This window comes from Solanum verrucosum, unplaced genomic scaffold (genome assembly GCF_900185275.1).
Source record: "Solanum verrucosum unplaced genomic scaffold, falcon-dt-bn FXZP01000085.1, whole genome shotgun sequence".
In the NCBI taxonomy this organism is placed as follows: domain Eukaryota; kingdom Viridiplantae; phylum Streptophyta; class Magnoliopsida; order Solanales; family Solanaceae; genus Solanum; species Solanum verrucosum.
The window spans coordinates 2713065-2737206 of record NW_026019839.1 but is presented as its reverse complement, the minus strand read 5'-3'; the positions used below and the strand labels follow the sequence as shown (position 1 = coordinate 2737206).

Here is a 24142-nt window from a genome sequence, read left to right as displayed (position 1 = left end):
ATGTCTGACATAACATTGCACACTCTCACATTAATTCCGGGCTAAAAACAGTCTACCCATGTTCATATCCATGCTCAAATCAATTGGTTGACAATTTCTTTATACTTCCTCCTCTCATGTTGACTGTTCAATTAGCTTATTTTAGTTACAAGAATTCACCAATTTCATTGCTTTGCATTTAGCAGCAGCTCTTTTGCACACTGACACCAATTTTTTACTCCTTCGTATTTGTACTACTTGCAGCAACTCAACTGACATCCAATGAAATTACCTTTCAACTATAAACAACAGAATTAGACTTTTGACATTTTATTATGAATAATGTTGCTGACATTCAAATAAATGACGGTCAAACAAATCCTTTTGTCTGCTGTGTCTTTCTGATAGCATAAAATTGTACCCTCCCTTTGCTCTTGCGTTAATGCTTGTCATTTCACACTGCAATATAAGCCTATTTACATGTTTCTCTGCATACCTTGCACTGCATACATTCTTCTACATTTTTCTTATTCTGCTTTCTTATAATGTCATACACTATAATACACAATTATCAATAGGAACAATAGAAACAAGGTTTCTGTCTACTAGCTAACCTCATTCACCGTAGACAATTAAGCCAATCACACACAGATTCAACAACAAACCTATGCATTTTATACTCACTCCATGCTTTCCTTTGTAATTGCTCCCTATATTAAAATTTCTTTGCTATCTGTTGTCATATTTGCACTTTCTAACATACTTTAAACTGCCTAATTACAGGAACTCCCACACACCATTTTGTCGCTTCTCCTTATGCTAGGGACAATATAATGAATGACTCTCCCTATGCTCTGGTTTTTTGCATCAGCAAGATTAGCTATGGACAAGCAAACTGCAGTGTCCTCTCAATATCATAGACAATGACATGCTAATCTTATATACCAAAACTGCAACATGTACTATATTATTATTTTGGTTATATTACATTAGTTAGTATGTCTATTGTACATATTCTGAATATTTCTAATAGTACATAATATAATAGATCGTATTATCTATCTTCTACAAACACCCTGACCCTTCATTCATTAATATTACAATATTTTTACAACCATAACATTTTTACTATTGGAGCACGGGCCTCCCCACCCTAGTATATATATATATATATATCCTTTTCCCAAAGTCAAGTTAGTTTGGGAAGCCCAAGGCAATCTTCTCAACTTGTAAAGTTGTAACAGTAACCAGTAACAAGTGGCACTTTCGGCTCTTGACGTAGAACGACGTCGAAAACAGTAACTCTTCAAGGCATATATAGAATACAAAATTGCAATCGTTCACGTGATTTGCACAGCTACAAAATCCAAGATCCACACACACCATCATCGTCTTCTTCTTCTTCAACTCTAATCATATCGAAACCCAACAAAAATATTCATTTGGTAAATATATTTTGATTCATTTCATTTCTCTAGGTTTCTTATCATTTTCTCATTTGCAATTTACTTTTTCTGTACTGGTACCAACAAAGAATTCACTTTTTCCCACTTCTTTAGGCATATATCGATATGGGTGTCAAGAAAGATTGAATTTTTTCCACTTCTTGAGGCATGTATTGATATGGGTATCAAGAAAGATTGAATTGTTTTCACTTCTTGAGGCATATATTGATATGGGTGTCAAGAAAGATTGATTTTTTTTTTTCACTTCTTTAGGCATATATTGATATGGGTGTCAATAAAGATTGATGTTTTTTTTTTTTTCAGAAACCCTATTTTGTGTCTTGGAAGGTAAATTGAAGCTGGATTTGGGAGATTGGGGCATGCAATGTCAGAAAATCATGATGGAAATGATGATTCACTTGGGGTTGTAGATGGAGGGGAAGCTTCAGTTTCTGTAAAACCAGTTGCTATTAATCAGGTGGATATTTGCTTTATGTTGATTTTTATGTGTCGGTGATTTAATGTGTACTTTTCCCTACTTTGCTTGAGTATTGTTTTCTAGAGTTGTTCATGTATCTAAAATAGCTTCATAAAAAGTATTCTCTTTACACCAGAATCTGTAAGACAGGAAAGAGTTTAGCTTAATTCTTTGGATACAACTATATCTGCCCTCAAAGCACCTCCTATTTCTTTCTGTCCATGTTATCCACCAGAAGAAGCAGGATCTAGGATTTGGAAGCTCAGGTTGCGACCCTACTTTGAACAGTAACATATGTAGCATAATATTCATAGAGGAAGACTTGTATAGTTAATTTAGATAAGGTTTTAGTTAGAAGTGGTCTAGGGTTCTATTCTTCTTATCCACAGTTTTTTTGTTGGGTCGATCTTGCATCCCCAAGGTATTAAACTTGAGCTTTAACCACTAGCAAGATCCCCAAGGTATTAAACTTGAGCTTTAACCACTAGCACTACAAGGCTCATTGTTTCTTTTCGGTGCCATGGTTAATATTTATACATTTGCTTATACATATATATGCAAATATACACTTTGGTTGGATCATAGGACAATCCAGGAACATATATATACAAAATTTCAACCAAGACGTCCGCGTGGTGTGGAACCCTCTCCCTTGTACATAGATCTGCCCCTGTCCACTAGATACAAACTGGGGTCATCCTCCACCATTTCCTGTATTGATATCATTCCAGTACCAATAGGAAGTCCCTGGTATTACTTTCCTTCTTTGCTGGACATAACTGCTTTCCAGTTAACTAGATTAAAACTTTGGTGTCTTTCCATCCTTGCACAAAAAGTTTCTTCTTAATGAATCCAATTTTTTTCTGCCTTTGCTGGTAGTGAAAACAGGAACATAACATAGGTGTGTAGAGCATCCAAGAAGCTGTTTATCAGAATTGTCCTTCACCCAAGAGAGAGTGATTGAGCCTTCCATTTTGAAAGCCTTTTTTCACATTCATCAATCACTCCACTCCATATCTCCATAGCTTTGTTTCTTGCTCCCAAATGGCATTGGGTTCTTAATTGAATTATATGCTTACTTCCTATATATTAGAGAATACTTGGCGGAGAATATGAAATCATTTTACTTGAAGTGTCTAAATATTGAGGTAAAGGAATGGCAGGGTAAAACTTTACAGTCATATTTGCTTGCCTGGAATTTGCATCTAAAGAAAAGTCTTGGTTGGTTCTTCTGTATTTAAAACTGACTATAGTCTTATCGTTTTCATGTTTGTTCCAATAACTTTTTAGTAACTTGATAGCTCATATGTTAGTCTTGTAAATGAATATCCTTAGAGCTTGTCTTGGACAAAATCTTTTCAGGTGGATGCTGCGGATCTAAAAGGTGGGATTTCAGTGGCTGCAGCAGAGTATGTAGAGAATGATACAAAAGATACAAGAATGGCAGATGATGGGGGAAGGGAGGACATGTTTGTTGATTGCCCTGATGACATAGAAGGTCCTGAAACTCCTCAGTATGTAGACGAGAGCAATGATGCACATGATAGTCAACTGGAAGGATTGAGCAATGGAGCACATGATCCGGACTTGAAAGCCGAGGTAGAACAATTGCGCAAAATGCTAAATGACAGTATTGCTGAAAAAGATCGGATTGCTCGAGAAGCTGAGGTTGGTGGTTTTATTTAAGGTAGTTTCCCATAAATACTGCTATATTCAATGATATTTATTTGCTCAACTCTGGCTCTATGTGCAGGAAGAAAGAGCAGCATCTACGTATGAACTCACTTGCCTAACCAATCTATTCAAGGGTCTGATTGATACTCGGTCACTACCAAGTAAGGATGACGGTGAGTTAGTTGAGAATCTTCACCATAGTGAAGCAGGAGTCGGGGATTTGGCCTCTGGTGTCTCATTGCATGAGGTGGTAACAGATGTCTCCAAGTTTCTTAAAGAGGTTCTGGATGAGCGTGTTCAGACTGAGAGCAAAATCAGAGAACTTAATGACCTGATACATATGAAGAATCAAGAAATTGATGCCCTCAATTCAAAGGTTTCCGAGTTTTCAATGGAACGAGATGTTGCTCTTTCTCATTCAAATTCAGAACAAGAAAATTCTGCTCACTTGTCTGTGGTTCAACTTGAAAAGGAGCATCATATGACAGAGATTGCTAATGAGATCTTAGCTTCTCTTGCTTCAGCGGTTCCTCTAGAAAAATTCTCTGATGAGTCAGTTACAGGAAAAATGCTTCATGTCAAGAATATGATCTCAGTTTTAGCTGAGAAGTATAACGTTTTCCTTTCCGAAGTTAACCAACTTAGATGGAGCTTAACTGAAGTTGCACCAGACCATAATATGCAGGATGAAATGGGGGTGTTGGTGGTTGCACGTGATACATTGGCTGAATTTAGAACAAGAGAGTTGAATCTAAACCAACATCTGAGCTTTTTAAGTGATGAAAATGGGAAACTGTCTGAGGAACTTAATAAACATAAATTGATGGTTGAGAATGCAAATGCTGAAATAATAAAGCTGGGTGCTGAAATTGAACAGGAGAGAACAAGGTATGCTAATACAAAAGAGAAGCTTAGCTTGGCTGTGACAAAAGGAAAGGCGCTAGTTCAGCAGCGTGATGCTTTGAAGAAGTCACTGTCTGAGAAAGCTAGTGAGCTGCAGAGGTATCAAATTGAGTTGCAAGAGAAGACGAATAGTCTTGAAGCTGTGGAACAAACCAAGGATTTACTGGGGAGAAGCGAAAGTTTAGCTGCTTCACTGCAGGAAGCTCTCATTCAAAAGGAGATGATACTTCAAAAATGTGAAGAAATATTGTCCAAGGCCAGTGGAAGTGAGCAATTTCAGTCAACAGATACAATTGAGAAAGTCAAGTGGCTTGCAGATGAGATGAATGCATTGAATGAGACGTCTTTACAACTCCAAAGAGTGGCAGATTCCTTGTCATCATTTGATTTCCCCCAGCCCGTACAATCAAATGGACCTGATGCGCAGGTTGCTTGGCTCCTGGAATCATTAAATCTGGCTAAGGAAGATGTAAGAATATTACATGAGCAGATGGGAGCAGCAAAAGAGGCTGCAAATAATGAGATTGGTCAGCTTACTGCTTTTCTCGTGGGAGAAGCACAGGATAAAAACTATCTTCAAGAGGAATTGGAGGATTTAAATCATAAATATGCATTGGTTGCCCAGAAAGAGCATCAGGCTTCAATGGATAAGGATAGAATCATCAGTGTGCTGCTAGAGGCTTCTAAGATCAACACGTATGATCAAGAATTGGTCTATCAAAGCCAATCTGACATGACCGTACTCATTAAGAAATGTGTTGAAAATATAAAAGAAGAAAGTAGTGCCTCTGTTGAAGCCCATAGTCATCAATTCGAGTCCTTTGAACAGATGCAGAGTAATTTGTACATTAGGGATCTAGAATTGAGGCTATATGGTCAAATACTTACAGAAGAGATGTCGGATAAAGCAGAGTTGAATAGATTGTCAAACCATTCAGTCAAGGTTACTGAGGAACTTTGTGCTTTAAAGGAAGAAAAGGAATCTCTGGAGAAGAATCTCGAACAATATGAGGACAAAGTTTCCTTACTTAGGGAAAAGTTGTCTATGGCAGTAAAAAAAGGCAAGGGGCTTGTCCAAGAACGAGAAAAATTGAAAGGAGCATTGGATGAGAAGAGTTCTGAAATTGAGAAGCTGAAGTCAGATTTGCATCAGCAAGAATCTGTATCTAATGACCACAAGTTGCAGATTGATAAGCTCTCAGCTGAGATGGACCGTATCCCTCAACTAGAAGCTGATCTTGTTGCAATGAAGGATCAAAGGGATCAACTAGAGCAGTTCTTAGTGGAAAGGAATAACATGCTTCAAAAGGTTATCGAATTACTTGATGGTATTGTTCTTCCGGCTGACTTGGGTTTTCAAGATCCCATTGAAAAGGTCAAATGGATTTCAGGATACGTACGTGAAAGCCAAACTGCAAAGATGGAGGCGGAGCAGGAGTTGGGGCAAGTTAAAGATGAAGCCAGTTCTTTAGCCAACAAATTGTTGGAGGTCCAGAAAACCATTAAATCCCTAGAAGATGCATTATCTGCTGCGGATAACAACATCTCACAGCTCCTGGAGGACAAAAATGAGTTAGAAGCTGCTAAGGCATTAGTTGAAAAAGAATTAGAGAAAGCAATGGAAGAAGCTTCTGCTAAAACTGTTGAGTTTGAGAATGTGTTCGTGGATAGAAAATCCATTGAGGATGCTTTGTCCCTGGCAGAGAAGAATGTTTTAGTACTAAAGAATGAGAAAGAAGAAGCTTTACTTGGTAAAGATGCTGCTGAGTCTGAGCTACAGAAAATCAAGGAGGAATTCTCTTTCCATACCAACAAACTAAAAATGGCAACTGAAACTATACAATCCCTTGAGGACGCACTAGTTCAAGCAGAAAAAAACATATCTCTGTTTACTGAGGAAAATAATAGGGTACTAGTTGGTAGAGCTGATCTAGAGAACGAGATAAACAAACTCAAAGGGGAAGCTGATATCCAAAACAGTAAGCTAAGTGATGCTTCCATGACTATAAAGTCGCTAGAAGATGCTTTGCTGGATTCAGGAAACAAAATTTCCAATCTTGTTAATGAAAAGAAGAATGCAGAAGAGGAAATTGTAGTTCTGACTTCCAAGGTAGATGCCTGCATGCAAGAGTTGGCTGGATCACAGGGCAGCGTAGAAACTAAAGTTCTGGAGCTCTCTACCCATCTTAGCCGTCTTCAGTTACTTCTGAGAGATGAAATTCTGTTTTCCTCTCTCCGAAAATTTTTTGAGGGAAAGTTTGAGAGCCTAAAAGACATGGATCTTCTTCTTAAAGAAATCTGGGATTCTTTTTCTGAAGTAGATACTGAAGTGCTGCCAGATTCTCCTACTAAGGTAATTATAGCCTCATCACACCTTCTTCTTCCTCTTCCTTTTTTCCTTGTTGCTTTTCTCTTTGAGTAATCTTCCACCTCCCAGTTACAACCTTACTGCTCAGAAGTTTATTTGAGTGGTTGATTTCTTGGATTTTTTCTTATTGGGTTATGGTGTGGTTTTTTTTTGTGAGAAAAATAACCTACCTGAAATATCTCTGATGTCTGAAGTAATTGAAGAATTTTGAATTTATCTAAATAGCTGTGGTCACCTTATCTCTGTTTTATGACAGATTAATTATCATGGTTCATTCATAATACATCTCTTAAATTGTAAAATAACAATTTTAATATATATATATATATATATATATATATATATATATGAAATCGTTTGTCGTTTTCAGCTTATTACTTGTTCCATTTGCTGGTGGATTGCCTGTTTGCCTTTTTTGTTTATTAATGAACAACTTGCTGGCCAATTGTAAAGACCATTTTGATGTTAATTCTTATCTGTTTTGGATCAGTTACACATGCACTTGTCCCTTGCTTGCTTGTTCTGTCATTAGAATGATTTTTTTCCGAATTTTGCAGTTGACAAATGGTAGGTATCAAGTTGACTTATTTATAGGAAAACTTGTGCCTGTATGGATATACTTATATTTCCTATACTTGTAATATGATCAGGTGATCTGCATGTTCTTGATGTACCCTCTCTTACTTCTCTGCTATGTTCTTTTTGTAGGATGACTCATCTTTCTCAATTCCTTCAGTATCTGTTGTTAATGATGCTCTAAAGGAGGAAGTAGCCAATGGTGAACCAAATGCAACTGATGGTGACAATATCACATTGCATCTTGGGAAAATTGTGGATGGATTCGAATTGAGAAACAAGATTCTTGCTGAGAACATTGGATGTTACTCTGCATCGATGGATGATTTGATCAAAGCCATTCTTAGAAAACTGGAGTTGACAAAAAGCAAAGCTCTACCTGTGATTGAACTGACAGAATCTCTTAAGCAAAAGGTCAGAGATGCAGAAGTTGGTAGGCTAGCGCAGGAAAATATTATACAATCGTTGGAAACGGATCTTAAAGTTCTACTTTCTGCTTTTAAGGATGCAACTAGTGAACTGGCTTTAACTCAAAATAGATTGTCTGAACTTGGCTCCAACTTTGACCTGGAAAAGTTGAAGGAAACCTCACCTGAACAATTAACAAATTTTGGTGAAGATGCTATAGTACATCATAACTTGGAGCTTGATAGCAGCCAGTCTGCAAGGACTGCTGAGAAGCTGCTATTGGCAGCTAGACAAAGCCACCATCTTACTGAACAGTTCAAACCTGTGATGGATGTGATGGTTGGTACTATCAAAGATTTGCAGGTTAAATTGGAAGAAAGCAATAATACTTGTGTGAAAGTCTTGGAAGAAAAGGAGACCCACCAAGAGAGGATCTCCCATCTGGAGACTAATCTAGAAGAGTTGAATGATCTTTGCGATGAGATGAAGCTTAAATTAGAGGATTATCAGGCTAAAGAGGATAATATCAAGGAGAAAGAAGCTGAACTTTTGTCTCTCAATGCTTCACTGAATTTTCAAGGTACACATTGTGTTTACTATGTCCCCCCCCCTTAAATTATGAAAATGTTGACTGTGACTATAGTAGTTTTCTCATGGCCTGTTTTGATACTATTCTTTCAGAAGCTGAAAACTTAACCCTCTCAGCATCTCATATGAGATCTCTTTTTGATAAACTAAAAGAGATTGAAACACTCATGGGACCTGATGTGGGAGATGCAGAGGCCTATGATTCACCTGATGTCAGGAGTCTCTTTTATGTAGTTGATACTTTCCCAAGATTACAGCTCCAGATGAACTCACTGTCTCGTGAGAAAAAAGAATTACAATCAAGCCTTGAGAAACAGGCACTGCAAATTGAGAGTTTGAAGGATGAAGTTGAAGAGCACATGAGAGATGAGGTGGACTGTGCAAAGATGAAGAATGAGTTGTTAGAATTCACAATTGGTTTAGAAAATATTATACATAAGCTGGGGGGCAATAATTTGGTTGACCTCCATAAAGAGACTCCAGTGACAGGGTTTTTACCAGTGCTTGATAATCTGATTGTTGCTAAAGTCTTGGAATCTGAAAATTTGAAAGCCAAAACAGAGGAACTGCTTGCTGACTTACATGGTACCCAAAAGGTTGTTGAGGACTTGTCAAGTAAGGTTAAGTCACTTGAAAATTCTAATCAACTTAAGGTTACACCACTAGAGATCAACCAGGAAAGAAGCATCTTCGAAGCAGCGTCCTTGCCTACTCAGTCAGAGATATCTGAAGTTCAAGATGTGGTAATTTTGATTGCAGTACATTGCATTCCTTTTTCAGTATAAGTCATTACATTGCCTTCTTTCAATATTTTTCACGTCCATTGCTGGTCAGTTATGTGTTATTACTTAGTAATGCCATCTTTTAGTTGGCTTGCCCTTTTAATCTTTTTCTCCAAGGATACATCTGCTCGAGTATACCTAAAGAGGCTGAGACTAAAGGTTTTTTGAAAAATTGATTAAAAAAGATCTTTTGACAAATGCATAATAATCAAGCAACGCTTTAATTCCTTTGTTCTTTTAAGTTGGAAAACCTGTCAAAAGAATTTGGTTCCTATTGGAAAAAACTGAATGACAAGATATAGTAAATTATTGGTGATATATAATGTAATGCAAAATAAATTAGAAAACGCTTAAAAGCTATAATCACACTAAGTATGCAAATAACGTGATTTACTTTGGCCACCATGAAATGCCCAAGTGGCATCCCTGAGACAAGGTTACGAAATTGCAACCAATTTAATTGACCTTTTGGCCATCAAGATATTTTGATGTGTCATTTTCTACTGACCAAGTAACCTCTTTAGCACGGCCATGACCTAATTTTCTCCATCTCATATAAGTTAAGGTGGGGAGATATGAATCATCTATGTTGCTTATGCATTCTGAAGATTTCGTGTTTGTGCCTTTGAGACTGCTTGTTTTGACCTGTCCAAAATGATATGGTCATCAGATACCTTCAATAACATCCCTCTGCTTCACTTATGTGTAAGAAAGTGACAATATTTCTGTTGATATAGGTCTTGATCATGAGTAAAAGTTGGAATAGAGGAAGTGAGTTTAACATATGTGCAATTTGTGTCTTTGCTTATGCATTATATGTATGTGTGCCCTACAGTTACCTTGATTTACTAATCCCTGGTGATCCGTGAATAGCATCCTGCTGTTCTAGAAATGATTCTGTATTTATTTGGAGCCTTCTCTATTGCAATTTAGAAGTATAAAAAATAGTATTTAATATGACGTTAAAATTCTCTTACTTAATATTTAAAAACCTAATCAAGGTTTCTTAATGTACATTGATGGAAGACCTAAAGAACCTTTAATGAATGATATTTTCGGTTAAATAGTGAACTTTAAACTTGTTTTTCTTAAAATGAACCGAAGCAGACCACATGTTAGGTAACATTGGTGTATCCAACAGAAATCTCACTGCCTAAGCCACTTGCGTTTATTTTCCAATGCAAACTTCTCTCTTTTGGTCATTACTCAAGGAGCTCTCAAGCATTGAGTGGTTGCCTTTCCTCTCAAAGTAGCTGTGGTGATGGTAGAATCTGATATAATTTCTTTAACCTCTCAGTATCAATATACTATTGTAAAAATGATATATGCTTGTATTTTACAAACAAAAGTGTTGACTTGTGAAGGGGAGGCTTAGAGCAACAGTAAAAGTTGTCTTCATGTGACCTATACGTCAGGGGTTAGAGCCGTGTAATAAAAAACTGATGCTTGCGTTAGGGTAGACTGTCTGTATATATTACAACCCGTTGGGGTCAGGCCTTCACAGGTCCATGTGTGAACATGAGATACTTCATAGACTAGGCTCCCCTTTTAGTGTTCTGACATAACATTTTTTCTATAAACTGGGAAGAAAATGTTTGTGCAAAGCAGTCTAACCTGCTACATTCTTCTTGTTGCAGGTACCAGTTAGTAAGAATTTAGCCTCTTCTTCAGTTGCATCAGCTGCTCATGTCCGAACTTTGCGGAAGGGATCTGCAGATCAACTTGCAATAAATATAGATTCTGAATCTGAACGGTTGATAAATGACGAGGAAGCTGACCAAGAAAAAGGTATAGATGTTAGATACAAATCTTTGAAAATTTTGGAAGAGAAATGTAATGTTTAGCAAACTTAAAAATTTGTTTCTGTCTTGCAGGTCATGCATTCAAGTCACTCAATACTTCAGGTCTTGTTCCAGGGCAAGGGAAGATGATTGCGGATAGAATTGATGGAATTTGGTAATATCTTAGAGCTTCTCTCTAGCCAGCTTCTTATTGATTTTTTTGGATGAAATTACAAATTTTCTGCTGCATTTCTTAAAGTCTAGGAATAACATTTGCCGATCAAAATATAGACATTAGATTCAGGTCAAGCATTGTTGATTCTTGCAATAATGAAAATAGTGATGCTATCTTGCTAGGTTCTCATTCCTTGTACCATGATTTTCACTTTACCAATTCCAAGTCTAACAATCTCCACCATCTGTTACTGACATGATTTTTTGGAGAGTGGTGTAGGTAGAGGGTGGTATGTTGTTGTTTTGTGTAGGGAGAGGGTTCTGTCCAAGATTTATATGGTAGACTTAAACATGCCTGTAGAAACTGTAGAGAATTTCTAGTTCTTTTTTTTTTTTTTTTTGGGTGTGTGTTTAATATTTGGTATGATATGAGTTGAAATGGAACAACATGGTTGCCAACCCAAACTTACTTGGGATAGATGCAGATGCATATTTGTGGGTGCAGGGAGGGAGTTGTGCTTGGCTTGTCAATCTAATACTTGATTTCCAATTTTATTCAGGGTATCTTCGAGTCGAGCTTTGATGAGTCATCCAAGGGGCAGGCTAAGTCTTATTGCTTATTGTTTGTTCCTTCATATTTGGTTATTAGGCACCATATTGTGATGATTCCGATAATTGATTCTTTTGCAGTTGTACATTACATATTGTTATAATTTTTTCTTCCTCTTTTGACCTGGCTCAGTGCCTAAATGTATATGGTTATAAGGTCTCAGCAAGTTAGATTCTCTGCAATCACAGTTTTAGGGATTCAGAGAATGTTGGATAGTTGTTCCATTAGCCAATAGCTGTACTAGAGTTGAATGAATGCATACGTCTCTGCTTAGGCTAGGTTTTGATTTACTGTCTAGTACAATACACAATAAACTCATTCCTTTTCTTTAGTATTTTATTCTACGCTCTCTAACTTATTGATTCCCAAACACTGTCATAATGAATTTGTTCCCAATGTGGCGGCGTTTCTAAACAAGTTCTGACTTTTGACTTCGAATGTTTCCATCATTGGGTTTGAGTCCATTATAGTAAACCTATCGAGCTCTAACGTAATATGCTTATTTAGAAGCTTTTGTAGGTTGTTTGGTTGAGAAACATTTTGCTTCAAGCTAGAGTTATATCTTTGAGCTGTGTGATATTTCACGTAAAAATCTTGTCTTCTGTACTTTATTCTGCACTTGACAGTTTTTTTTTGGTGATTTCACAAGAAACATGTATTGAAATATATGTTGGACAAAATTCAGGAAATGGCAAAAATTTGACACAAATCAATTCACCCCCTCCTGTGTCTTGTGCAAAATAGCAATTTGATATGGTGAAGCTTCCCAAAACACAAGTTCACAATTTTTTTAACATATAAGTATTGTCTTTTAATCAATTTTAGTCGTAAATCGTAATGGTGTAGATATTTTAAACAATTTGTTAGTGAAATACCTGATAATGCTAATAGATTGGAGCTCATAATACTGGCAGAAGATTTTTTTGTTGTTGTCAATATTAGTTTGTTCAATACTAATAAATAACTTCGAAATAACATATATATATTAGAAAATAAGATATCCCATGCTAATAAGTTGAAAAAAAAGGAATTCCAAATGACTCTTTAACTTGTGAATCTACCAGTCTTCAGAACAACACTAGTTGCGATTACAGCAGGGCTACTTGACATTTGTTCCTGCATGCTGCAAATACAGATTCATTCATAAAATGTCAAAATTTTGAAAGCTACAATGAAAAAGAGAAAATACTTGTAACACATATAGCTTCACCATGCAAAATCAAGAAATAGAAGCTGATATTGTTGGACATGTTCTGTTTAATATGTTCACATGGTAATAAGATCAATTATAAACATATATATTAATAGCATTTCCACTTTAGAAAATTGCTAATATTCAAACAAGAGAAGGAATTACCAATCTATTTTGAGGAATTTGATGTGTAGCGCCATATGATGCCTCCTACTAGATTATTTACAGCATGAGCAGCCATTGGCACAACAACAGTTGATGATAAAATTGTAGCATAACCATACATAATTCCAACAAATGTGGCCCTGAAATTAGAATAGTCGTAATGTTTCAGTCTCAGTACTCTTCCTGAGCATCACAGTTGATGTTTCATGTCACAATCACAATAACAGACAATGATTGATTAACTACGGAAAACACCACAGTTTGAACATATACCAGACAGCAAAGGAGTATTTCCGACCACTGCCCAAGTGTAAGATCCCAAATATGGAAGCAGTTGCCACTACACTCTGCCAATTGATGCCAAAAAGTGGTAGCAATGCACCACGGAAGAGAACCTCCTGCGTCATTGAGATACCCATACAAGCTTGTAATCAGTTCTGAAATTTAAAATGAACAACTCATTTAGCAGTTCCAACAAGTAACATATGTGAGAAACACATCAAAAACTTCTACCCGTACCTCACTAATGCCTGGAAGAAGTGATACTACTATGTAATCCAAAGGTTCAAGTGAACTCAAGACCTGAAATGGAACTTGTTTTTCTTCAGAATGTTTAACAGAAAATAGCCCTTTGATCCAACCAAAGAAAGTATGTATGTAACAAGGCAAAAGCTCGAATACGTACCTGGCTATTTGCTGCTTCACTAGACTCAGCAAAATCTGGCCATATCTTCAGCAATAAGTACCGACAAGAGGATACCAGTATGACCAATCCAGTAATCAACACAAGATGCCACATCTGGAAAGTCACTGTAGAGAGAGCTATCAGCACTAAGACCTTTATGCTATAACTGATGAGACTCATCAGAAATGAAAAGTCGAAAATAGCTTTTCTTTGCTTTGAAAACAGTTGAGGTTCACCATTGCAAAGACAGAATTTTCCATGGTGTAATAGGAATGTGGTTTGCAATCCCATATACACTTCCTCTCAAGCTACGTTATACTCGTGACAAATTCTAGAAAATTGGTGTGTTCATCCCGGGGGAGGGGGGTTGGAAATTAATTTTTAAAGAAATTTCAAAACTACTGAATGAAGAAGAAAGCTTCTAAGGTTTACATGGTATTTCGACAGAACAGTCAACAAATGGCAATCCTCCTGCTGATGCAACATGAGAGCCCTGCAAAACAGCCAAATACACAATAAGAGGGTTACTTCCTTTTCATGGACTTAACCAATCTATGAGTTCGCATAGAAGAAGTAATCAATCTAAGTTGAAGCATAAGTCTTAGTCCAATTCACCATACAAACACATCACTCTGAAGTGTAAGCATATCACTATATTTGTGTCATTCAAAAACAGTAACACGCTCAAGTTCATGAGAAAACTTTGAACAATTTACAGTAAGTAACATCTTTGAGCTGAGAGAGAAAGTTTACCTCTCTAATTACAATGCCTAGAAGACCTATTAAACCAGAAGTGATTATGCATGCCTTAAGCACAGAACCTCTAGATGGGATCATCGGTACAGAAGTCCCAGCCTCGGAAGTGTCAAGAGGAGATGCATTCTTGCTATCTTCAACATAATCTGGATTAACATCATCACTTAACAGATACTTATCGGGTATTGCAGTATCCGTTTTCTCTGTTTTCCCTTTTTTTCTCGATTTCTTTACCGATTTTTGACTTGCAAATGCCCTTACATTGGCTTTAAACCCCTGTACTTATGAGTAGTTAACATAGTCAGCAATTCTTAACATCAGCTCAAGGGGTTAATTTCACGTATGATCACTAAACTTTACCAACTATAATAGTAAAGTCACATACTATCTTTAGTTGAAACTTTAGTCACTATAGCTGTTATTAGTGGGAAATATTCAGTTACTTTAATGTGACAAAAAATAGTTGTATAATGTTTTGTGACCATACGTGAAATTAACCCCGAGTTCAAGTGAACCACAAATTCATGCTTTTTAGAACTTACATAGCACAATATAGGGGGTACAGACCTTGGTGAACAGTTGGGATCACCAAACTTCCTACCTGATAGAACATCAGCAATATTTATAAAGGTAAAGCACAGAAATGAACCAAATAAAAACAGAAACTGCTCAGCACCTTTGATTACGATTCACTTTCCTTTTTAGTCCATCCCAAAATGACACATTTCTATATATAATACTCTCTCCGTTCCTGTTTATATGTCGATCTTGCTAAAAACATATGATCCTTAATACTCCTCCATTCACTTTTCCTTGTCACTTATTCCTAAAATATATTTTCAATTTTACTTGTCACTTTTGATATATCAAAAAAAGACAATTATTTTTTTCATGTTTTACCCTCAGCATTAAATACTTATTCTCTAAATTATTTTCCAAGACCTAATACTAAACATCACTTAATAGGAATAATGTGGTAAAATACATATATCAATAATTATTTTCTTAATGAGTGTGTCAAGTAAAAATGAACAGCGAGTGCTTGTCATTGCACAAAATCAATATATAAATAACACTATTCTTCCTGTTTTATCCTTGAAAGTATGAAAGTTGACCAACATTCATAAATAACACTATTCTCCTGTTTTATCCTTGAGAGTATGAAATTTGACCAACATTGAAAAACTAAAAAACCTATGTTCATTGGTCAATTTAATTAATCCAAATAAATTAATTTATGTTCAGTTATTGAAAACTCAACTTCAAGAAAACATTAAATAAGACTACAATAGTAAACTTACTTAGTTTCGTAAGGGACGTAAAATCTAAAATGGTCACATATAAATAAAAATGGAGGGACTAATAATTTAACTTTAAAATGTTTTATCCTTAATGGTCTTATTTATAGCCACACAAATATCCGTAATTTATCATAGTTCATAAATTTCAAAATTCTTTTTTTTTTGTCAACTCATACTACATCACATAAATTGGGACAGAAGAAATACTATTGGACATGGAGAGGTTGAGGAAGATTTCACCATATTCCAAGAAAGAAAAAGTACTTACAGGGAGTGGCAATAGAAGTGAACTTCAAGAAGTTGTTTATAGTAAGTGAACCCATTGATGATTTGCTTGAAAGCTGAATTGTAGAATTATAACAAGATTTTCCCTTCTACCTATAATAAATCTCACTTGAACTTTACATTTTTTATTGGTATCTAATGGAAAAGGAAGAGAGGGGAGAGATAGAATGGAGACCAATTCTTTTATTTTTAATTAAAAAATCTTTACTGGCTATTTTTATTTCTTAAGCTGCTCAAGAAAAGGGTAAAAAGACTAAACAAAAAATTGATCCAAAATTTGAGTGGTCCAAAATTCTTTATACCCATTTTTCAGTAGTAGCAAACTTAAAGTCCTCCTGTTTCAATATATGGGGTAATTTATCATGTACTGAATTTTAAAAAATGAAACTATGGTATAATATAAGTTGTGAATATTTGTGAAGCATAAACTATTTTATTAAGTATAAAATAAAAAAAATAGATTATATTATTTTATTGGTTGACTATCTTAAGTTTTTACCATTTTCAATTCATCTCTATTTTACTCTCCATTTTCTATATTCGAAGAGAAATAGAGAATGTCATTTCCAACCCCTCTCCATATTACTCTTTATACTCCATTTATAGAGGGGTGAATAGTAGTTCTCCAACTCTCTATTTCACTTTTTGATTATTTTAATATTATTCTTATGATATCATTCTTTATTATTTGTAATTATTTTTTAATATAATATAACATCCAAAAATATATTATTGAAAAGTTCCTACTTCCATCCGAATTACTAATTTTTTTTTTATAAAAAAAATAGCACTTTAATTATGTAATTTAAAATTATTTTAATATTATTTATATTATATCATTTCCCCTAGTTCTTGCTGAGATTTCAATCATAGTCTAGGCGGATATTTGTGCCATATCCCAAAATATAATTTTAACTTTCATATACATAATTTTTCAAGCATTTAGAATCACCAACTCTATATTTTTTATTTACATATTTTCAAATAATTATTTTGTTAAATAGTTAACTTTTGTTAACTTTGAGGACTAAAACCGCACACTTTAAATAATTGAAGGTTAAATGTGCACAGTCAACTAAAACTAGAACTATGCAATATTACATGGGTTAAAACCGCTATCATCATCTTTCTTGAACTTTGATTTTTGAAGAGAAGAGATGAGATGTAAAGATTGTCTGATCCCACTAGGCTTGTCAAATTGTAAGTGACTAAGTTTTTTTTCCTGAAAAATAACAATCAAGAAAGGAAAATAGTGACAAACAATAATTTATGCGAATATTACAATCTTTATAAAATCTAATGAGAAAGATGTAATCCTTTTATTCTTCTCTTCACGATCATCAACATTAGAGCTTTGTTTTGTTCTTGAAGCTATGAAATAGTTGTTGAACTTCACCACGAATGCAAAACTAATTAGCTTTGATTACAATTGCGTAGATATGAAAATTTGCTGCTCATAATTTGAAGGTGAAGACTCTTTGTATGGGGAAGACTTGTGGATCACCACTGAAGAATTGAGTTTTTCTATGTATTTTTTCTTTTTGTTTTTTCTTTCTCTTGTTTCTTCTGATCTTACAAAGACCCGTTTATATGTGTTGAGCTAGCGATTTAGGGGTATTTTGATCTTTTGGGATCGTGTTGTCAATTTAAGAGGATGACCAAATGTAATTTGGACTTTATTTAAATCATATAATTTTAATTTTAATATTAATTCAAATTTATTAACCAATAATTTGTCTTTATTAACATACCATGAATTTAAAAATTAATCTAAAATTTAGTATGAATTTATCAACAAAATTTCACTGTGTACATACATTTATAAACGGAAATATGTTTACAACTCATTAATTATTCTATAACACTTAAAGTTTCTTGTGATTTGAACTCTACCTAGCTACTTAATATTGCTTCTGGCTCATTTTGGGGTATTTTCATATGAAAAATAACTTTTTTTCTATAAAATTCATGTTTTTTAAGTAATGTCTAAAAAGGAATTGTGAGCAGTATCTCCAAATTTTGGATAAAACCTTGACGTCTTCAGAGTTTATATGAAAATTAATATTGCATTAATTGAATATAAGACATGACTTTTTTTTGCTAAAATTTCAAAAGACTATCTTATCGTCCTTTTCATTAATTTACCTTTTTTTCTCCTTATTCTTTTGATACTAGCAATTGTCTTAATTGGAAATGCAATTAATAAATATTTTTAAATGATTTTATTAGTATCATGTGAATATATTATGATTTATTAAAATTTAAGTTGGTGATATTAAATCCAATCCAAAAAGATAAAGAATATGTATAATTATGGAAAAATATTTATTTATTCCTACTTACTTGGTATGCAGTATTTACCAACTTTCCTTGGATGCCTTTTCTAATAGTTTTACAAATACAACTTTTTTATATATAATAGTATGATCTTATTAAAAAAAACATCTTTAACATTTTCAAAATAATGATAAAAAATTTCACAATCATTTTGGTTTTTGGTTTATTAACCACAACTTGTGAGGAGGTTGAGGCTAGAGAAAATGACCAACAATCACTTGTCGTCAGCCGTTTACAGCATGGACGAGCACTAGATGTTATTGTTCACCGTACTATTCTAACTGCTTACACTCTAGTTAAATTATATAATCTACTTTAGGTCACTGATTAGCTTGAGTCGTCCTGATTAATAATATACATTGTTCTCTTTTCTAACGACATTGTTTTTTCTTTCAGTTATTTTTTTTATATATTTATGAATGAATTTTTATTTGCAGCATGCACGAACAATTGCTCAATAGCTTGCTGTAACTGCAACATAGAGGTGAATCCCCCAATCTGCGTCCAGTGTTGTTACGAACCAGCACAACCGTCTCCACCACCGCCTCCATCATAAGTTTTTGAAAACAAAATTTGGGGTACTTAATTTTGTCTAAATATGTTATTATTAATCTAATATATATTTAAAAAATTTCATGTATTGATAAATTTGAAAAAAATAATATTGGGTATAAAATGAAATAACTTTTTACCTTATTTAATGTTGTAACAAGGGGAAATAATGATTTTAATTCCTGTATTATTTCATAAATTCAGTTTTAATCCATGTATTATTTGACTATGCACATTTAACCTTCAATTATTTGAAGTGTATGATTTCGACCCTTTAAGTTAACTATTTAACATAATGATTATTTTAAAATATATAAAGTAAAATAAATTTAAGGGTTATTGATTCTAAATGCTTGAAGAATTATGTGTATGAAAAAAATGAATTTAATAAAAAATAGTGTTAAATTTTTTAAGGACCGAAAGTTGTTACGATACCATTGATTAAGGAACTTGTCCACCCACTAAAACCCTTTCAAATGTAATCGTATTTGACCTTGATAAGTTACTTTTGATAAAGAGAGGAAGAACGAGTTGCTAATGAATCTAAAACAGAGCAAACAAAGAAGAAAATAAGATCAGTTTATATATTTAAAATAATAATTCTAATTATATATTTTTTAAATTATATAAAATATAATATCAATTCTATATACATAATTTTTCAAGCATTTATAATTTAAATTGTTGCATTTTAATTTAATTGAGTCATTTTGGTGCTTGGATCCAAACTCTTCAATGGATCTAATTTCTTCATTCAGTCTAGATTTAGCAACAGATGTTGCAATGTCTTAGAATGCTTGAGTTAGACCCCACGAAAGCGATGATGAATCATCAGTAAATTTGACACGCAATATTATACCTCTAGTAATCCAAGTTCCTTCATCCATTTTTTTTAAAAAAAAATTGAAAATTGAAAACTATGAGAAAGATTTTTGAAAAAAGAAGAAGCATAAAGCATATACAAAGGAAAAGAGAGAGAGAGTTGAAACACATTTTAGGCAATTACCTTGAATTGCGATGCCACAATTAGGAGGGAAAAAGTAGATTTTGAAATTCAAAATCAATATATATGAGTGATTTTAGGAGAGAATTAGAGAATGGAGAGAGGAGATATAAAATTAGATTTGTATAAGTGAGTATATAAATAAGGGAAGAACTCTTTTTCTTTTCGTATACAATTCGTTCATGGGTCCCATAATCAATAGCAAATTATATTAAACTATAACCACACGCAATAATTAATTGGAACTATAACCATATTGAATAATAAACTAGTAATATTTACCTCGTCTAATTTATTAAGAAACTTATTTGCCCATAATTTTACTTTGATTTGTAGCATTTACTAACTTATTTTGGGTGAATAAACTTAATTCCTACAACCTACATATTTCTTTCTTCTTTCTATTTTTGGCAAATACATATAAATATTGATCAACTTTTTTGAATGAAAGACTCACCTAACATTTGTATATATAAAAGCAGTCTGGCTCATATTAAACAAAACATTTCCAACACTATAAACAATAATTTCTTGGTTGTTTTTATATTTCTTGATTTGTGAAATTATGGTTAAGTTTTTTATAATTGCTTTTGTTCTTGTTTTGTTAGCCTTTATAACTCGTATGGAGGTTGAAGCTGATGCTAATGGAGAAAAACCATTTGTTGTCAGTCGTCTATTGGGTGGAAGAGTCTCAGATGATGTTGTTTATCGTACTACTCTATTCCTTTCTATTATTTACAAAATCTTTCATTTCGCTTTGCAAAATTTGGCTTAAATACGTCATCAAATTTTAAGAAAAGACTCATTTATGTCATCCGTTAAAAGTTTGACTCATCTATTTCATTTTCATTTGAAAAAAGGTTCATTCATGTCATTATTTGTTAACTGAAAATCGTGTCAATTTTGCAAAATCATTTCATACACGTGGTCAATTATGATTGTTGGATCATTATTTAAAGGTAAAATGGTCAATATGTCAGCGAACTTTGAGATAAGGCTTATTTATGTCATTTGTTAGTAGTTCGTGCCATATTATGTGGAGTGTAATTAGGTATTTAATTTTATCATATATTCTCTCTCATTAAACACACCCACATACACACGTTTGTTTATGTTTTTTTTATTTCCTTTTTATGTTTTGTAGTCATTTATTGGGATTCCTTTTATATTAAGATTTGTGGTACCAATAAAGTTGTTACAGTACTATAATTGAGTTATAGTTCCAAGAAATATTACAAATTCCTTTTCACATGATTCATTATTTTTTTATTTTCCTTTTTATGTTTTGTAGTCATTTTTTTGTTCATATTGATTTATTCTTTTTATTTAAAGATTTTTATGGTACCAATAAAATTGGTACAGTTATTAACTGAGTTATTTCCTAGAAATATTAAGAATCCTTTTTTCAGCGGTATATTGAGTTAACCCTTCAATTTTAATCAGTCATATCTCTTAAATCTTACATCTTCTTCACTTAATCGTTTTTCATTCGAATTAACCAGAGGCCTCATCATATATTTGTGCCTTTTTTTTATCATATATAAACTAATATTTTTACATGAATAGAATGTGGTAAATATGGTAACGGTCCAAACCAAAATATTAACCTTTTATAGTTTTTTACAATATACCGTTATATGTTGGTATATAACTCAAATAGTTGAATTACTTAATACAACTAGTATTATGACAATTGGTTTTAGCATTACCAAATCTTTTTTATATGTGCTATTTGATTTCATGCAATGTTTAGTTTGATATATATACCATTACGTTTACCAAGTTTTGTGTAGTTTTTAGTTCAAGTAAACCCATTTTTTTACATTAACAGAGTGTTTTTTTCTGCTATCATTCAAACCATGATTTTAACCTAAACTAGTTTCTTTCCAATTTATTGTTTTATGTTGGTATATAAAGTAAACATATGATTTCTACACACAACCATTATGACGTGCCTATATGTTTATCAATTGCGTGACTATTTTACCATATATTGGTTTCAGATCAAACCAATATATTAACACACCTTTATTCATTATTCCTATATTTTTATCAATATCTGGGCATATTTTACAATTGTTAATCAATGTTTTACATTAACATAGTCTATTATTTCTGGTAACCAAGTTTTTCACATTAAGTAGTTTCACTAAAATTATTTTTGTTTTAGGCTGGAATTATATACACCCATATTGTTATGAATCTTCATTGGTGGTGATGGACCAATCACGAAATACTTGAGTTCCAAATGATAAATGGTTGTGTCCACACCCAATTGTGAAAATATAGTAGTAATCAAGCCTTCGTATTTGGTGTTTGCATCATACATCACTCCTTCAATTTCGTAATCCACATAATTACTTGTAGAAATTTTCAAATTATTAATAAATTTTAAAAAAATTGCAGAATGAATTTTATACACTCATCAATTTAAACAGTTTGGTAGTTACAATGGTATTCGATGGTATATAAGACAATTATCGATATACTTTAGTAATTGCCCAAAATGTGCACCAATGTTCTCACCAAATTTTCACCTCAATTTTCACCATCAATTACACCAAATAATTTATTACACCAATAAATACAACAACTCATACATCAATAATTTATTACGTATTTTGAAATTATGGTATTATATATTAGACCAATAAATACACAAACTCATACATCATAGTATTATTTTGGTGTCATTTACTAGAAACAAATATACCAGCATAAATACCACATCACATACCTAAACCAATTTGTGGTAATTCATACAATCAGTTAAACCATACAATGTATTACACCAATCGACGTACCAATAGTAATCTGACATTTAACCCAAAAATACACCAACACATTTATCAGAGTATTAATTTACCACCAATTTATAGAAACAAATATACCAGATTAAGTACCAAATCACATATGACCAATTTTCAAATTATTATCTACACCAATTCAGATAAATAAAATACACCAAAAAATTAACCGATTTTTTTTTAAAAGTTATATTTTATATACCAAATAATACAACTAAATACACAAAAATATGTACTTGAAATTTAACTTGAAGTTGGTATGTGTACACCATATCACATACCAAAAGAAACTATTGATAAAATCTGTTAACATTCAGCATGCAACATACCAATTAAACCACTTAATTATTAACTTGGTGCTTTAATCAATTTAACCTAATTTTTTTAAAAGAAAAACTTATTCGGCTCATCAGATTACAACCAAAATCATATGATGTTGTTGTATTACACCAAAATCGTTAATATAAAACAACGAATAAATACCAAAAAGAATTAAAATGCAGATTATGTGAAAATCCTATTAATATTCCACAAACAATTGCTAAATCTTAATATATATTTAATAATTATACCTTTACCATTGCACCAGAACATTAACCAAAATCTTAAGAATGTATATTCCACCAATTTCGACAAAACCAAAGGAATTACTATAAAAAAGATTACCTGATGAGTCCCAACGCCCGCTGTGATGAATTAGAATTGAAAAATTATTGGTCTGCATATTTGATCGTCGATCTTAATTTGAAACATAAGTTTTATTTTTGTAGGAAACCTTTCTTTATGGGGTATGATATATAACAAATTTGAGTAAATCAGGGAAGGTAAAATAATTGGAGAAATTTAAGGAATATGGATAATTGTGGCTGACTTGGTAAACGTTTTTTTTATTTTTTATTTTAATAAGAATTCCAGTTTTGAAAAAAAAATTGCTATTCAATTGATATTTTTTTTTGCTATATTCGTGTAATTAAAGTTATTAAGTTGTATACTTAAGTTTTTTGCCCTTTTTTTAATTGGGAACCTTACATAAATTCCACTAGTTTAAGAGTTAATTATTTAGATACACTTTAGTTTGCAATATTACGTATCTTACCAGATTTTAGTGCATCCAAATACATGTATTTTGAGATACATGGGTAAAAATTAGGTGTAATTTGTTCTATATACATTGTATCTAAGTAGATTCACATATATTTGAGATACAGAACAAATCTCGCTCGCATCTCTCTCATCTCGCTTGCCACTGTATATGTGAATCACACCAGATACATATATCTAATGTGTATCTAG

The 24142-nt window shown here is 33.1% G+C and overlaps 4 protein-coding genes across 5 annotated transcripts in view; 1 reads left to right on the top strand and 3 right to left on the bottom strand.

Moving 5' to 3' along the window:
- Positions 1–24142, bottom strand: part of LOC125815441 (uncharacterized) — a 426658-nt gene that overhangs the window by 64492 nt on the left and 338024 nt on the right. The window lies entirely within an intron of this gene.
- Positions 1–24142, bottom strand: part of LOC125815227 (glyceraldehyde-3-phosphate dehydrogenase, cytosolic) — a 613914-nt gene that overhangs the window by 471600 nt on the left and 118172 nt on the right. Inside the window, exon 1 of one of the 2 annotated variants that reach the window (XM_049494657.1) lies at positions 15663–15668. The exons of the other annotated variant lie outside the window; for it this stretch is intronic. The gene's annotated coding sequence lies outside the window, so the exon portion shown is untranslated. Of the gene's footprint in view, positions 1–15662; positions 15669–24142 lie in introns of those variants that run through there. 2 annotated transcript variants of the gene reach the window in all.
- Positions 1320–12097, top strand: LOC125814718 (trans-Golgi network-localized SYP41-interacting protein 1). Its single transcript, XM_049494186.1, has 9 exons — positions 1320–1424; positions 1773–1902; positions 3265–3570; positions 3656–6832; positions 7556–8411; positions 8513–9162; positions 10839–10989; positions 11076–11157; positions 11717–12097. The coding sequence occupies exons 2-9, from the start codon at positions 1810–1812 to the stop codon at positions 11817–11819; spliced, it is 5418 nt and encodes a 1805-aa protein (XP_049350143.1). The 5' UTR covers positions 1320–1424; positions 1773–1809; the 3' UTR covers positions 11820–12097.
- LOC125815290 (uncharacterized) lies at positions 12768–16252 on the bottom strand. The gene is made up of 9 exons (XM_049494735.1): positions 16134–16252; positions 15107–15165; positions 14562–14840; positions 14241–14301; positions 13809–13933; positions 13643–13705; positions 13397–13521; positions 13124–13263; positions 12768–12889 (listed from the first exon to the last, which is right to left on the bottom strand). The coding sequence occupies exons 1-8, from the start codon at positions 16186–16188 to the stop codon at positions 13128–13130; spliced, it is 903 nt and encodes a 300-aa protein (XP_049350692.1). The 5' UTR covers positions 16189–16252; the 3' UTR covers positions 12768–12889; positions 13124–13127.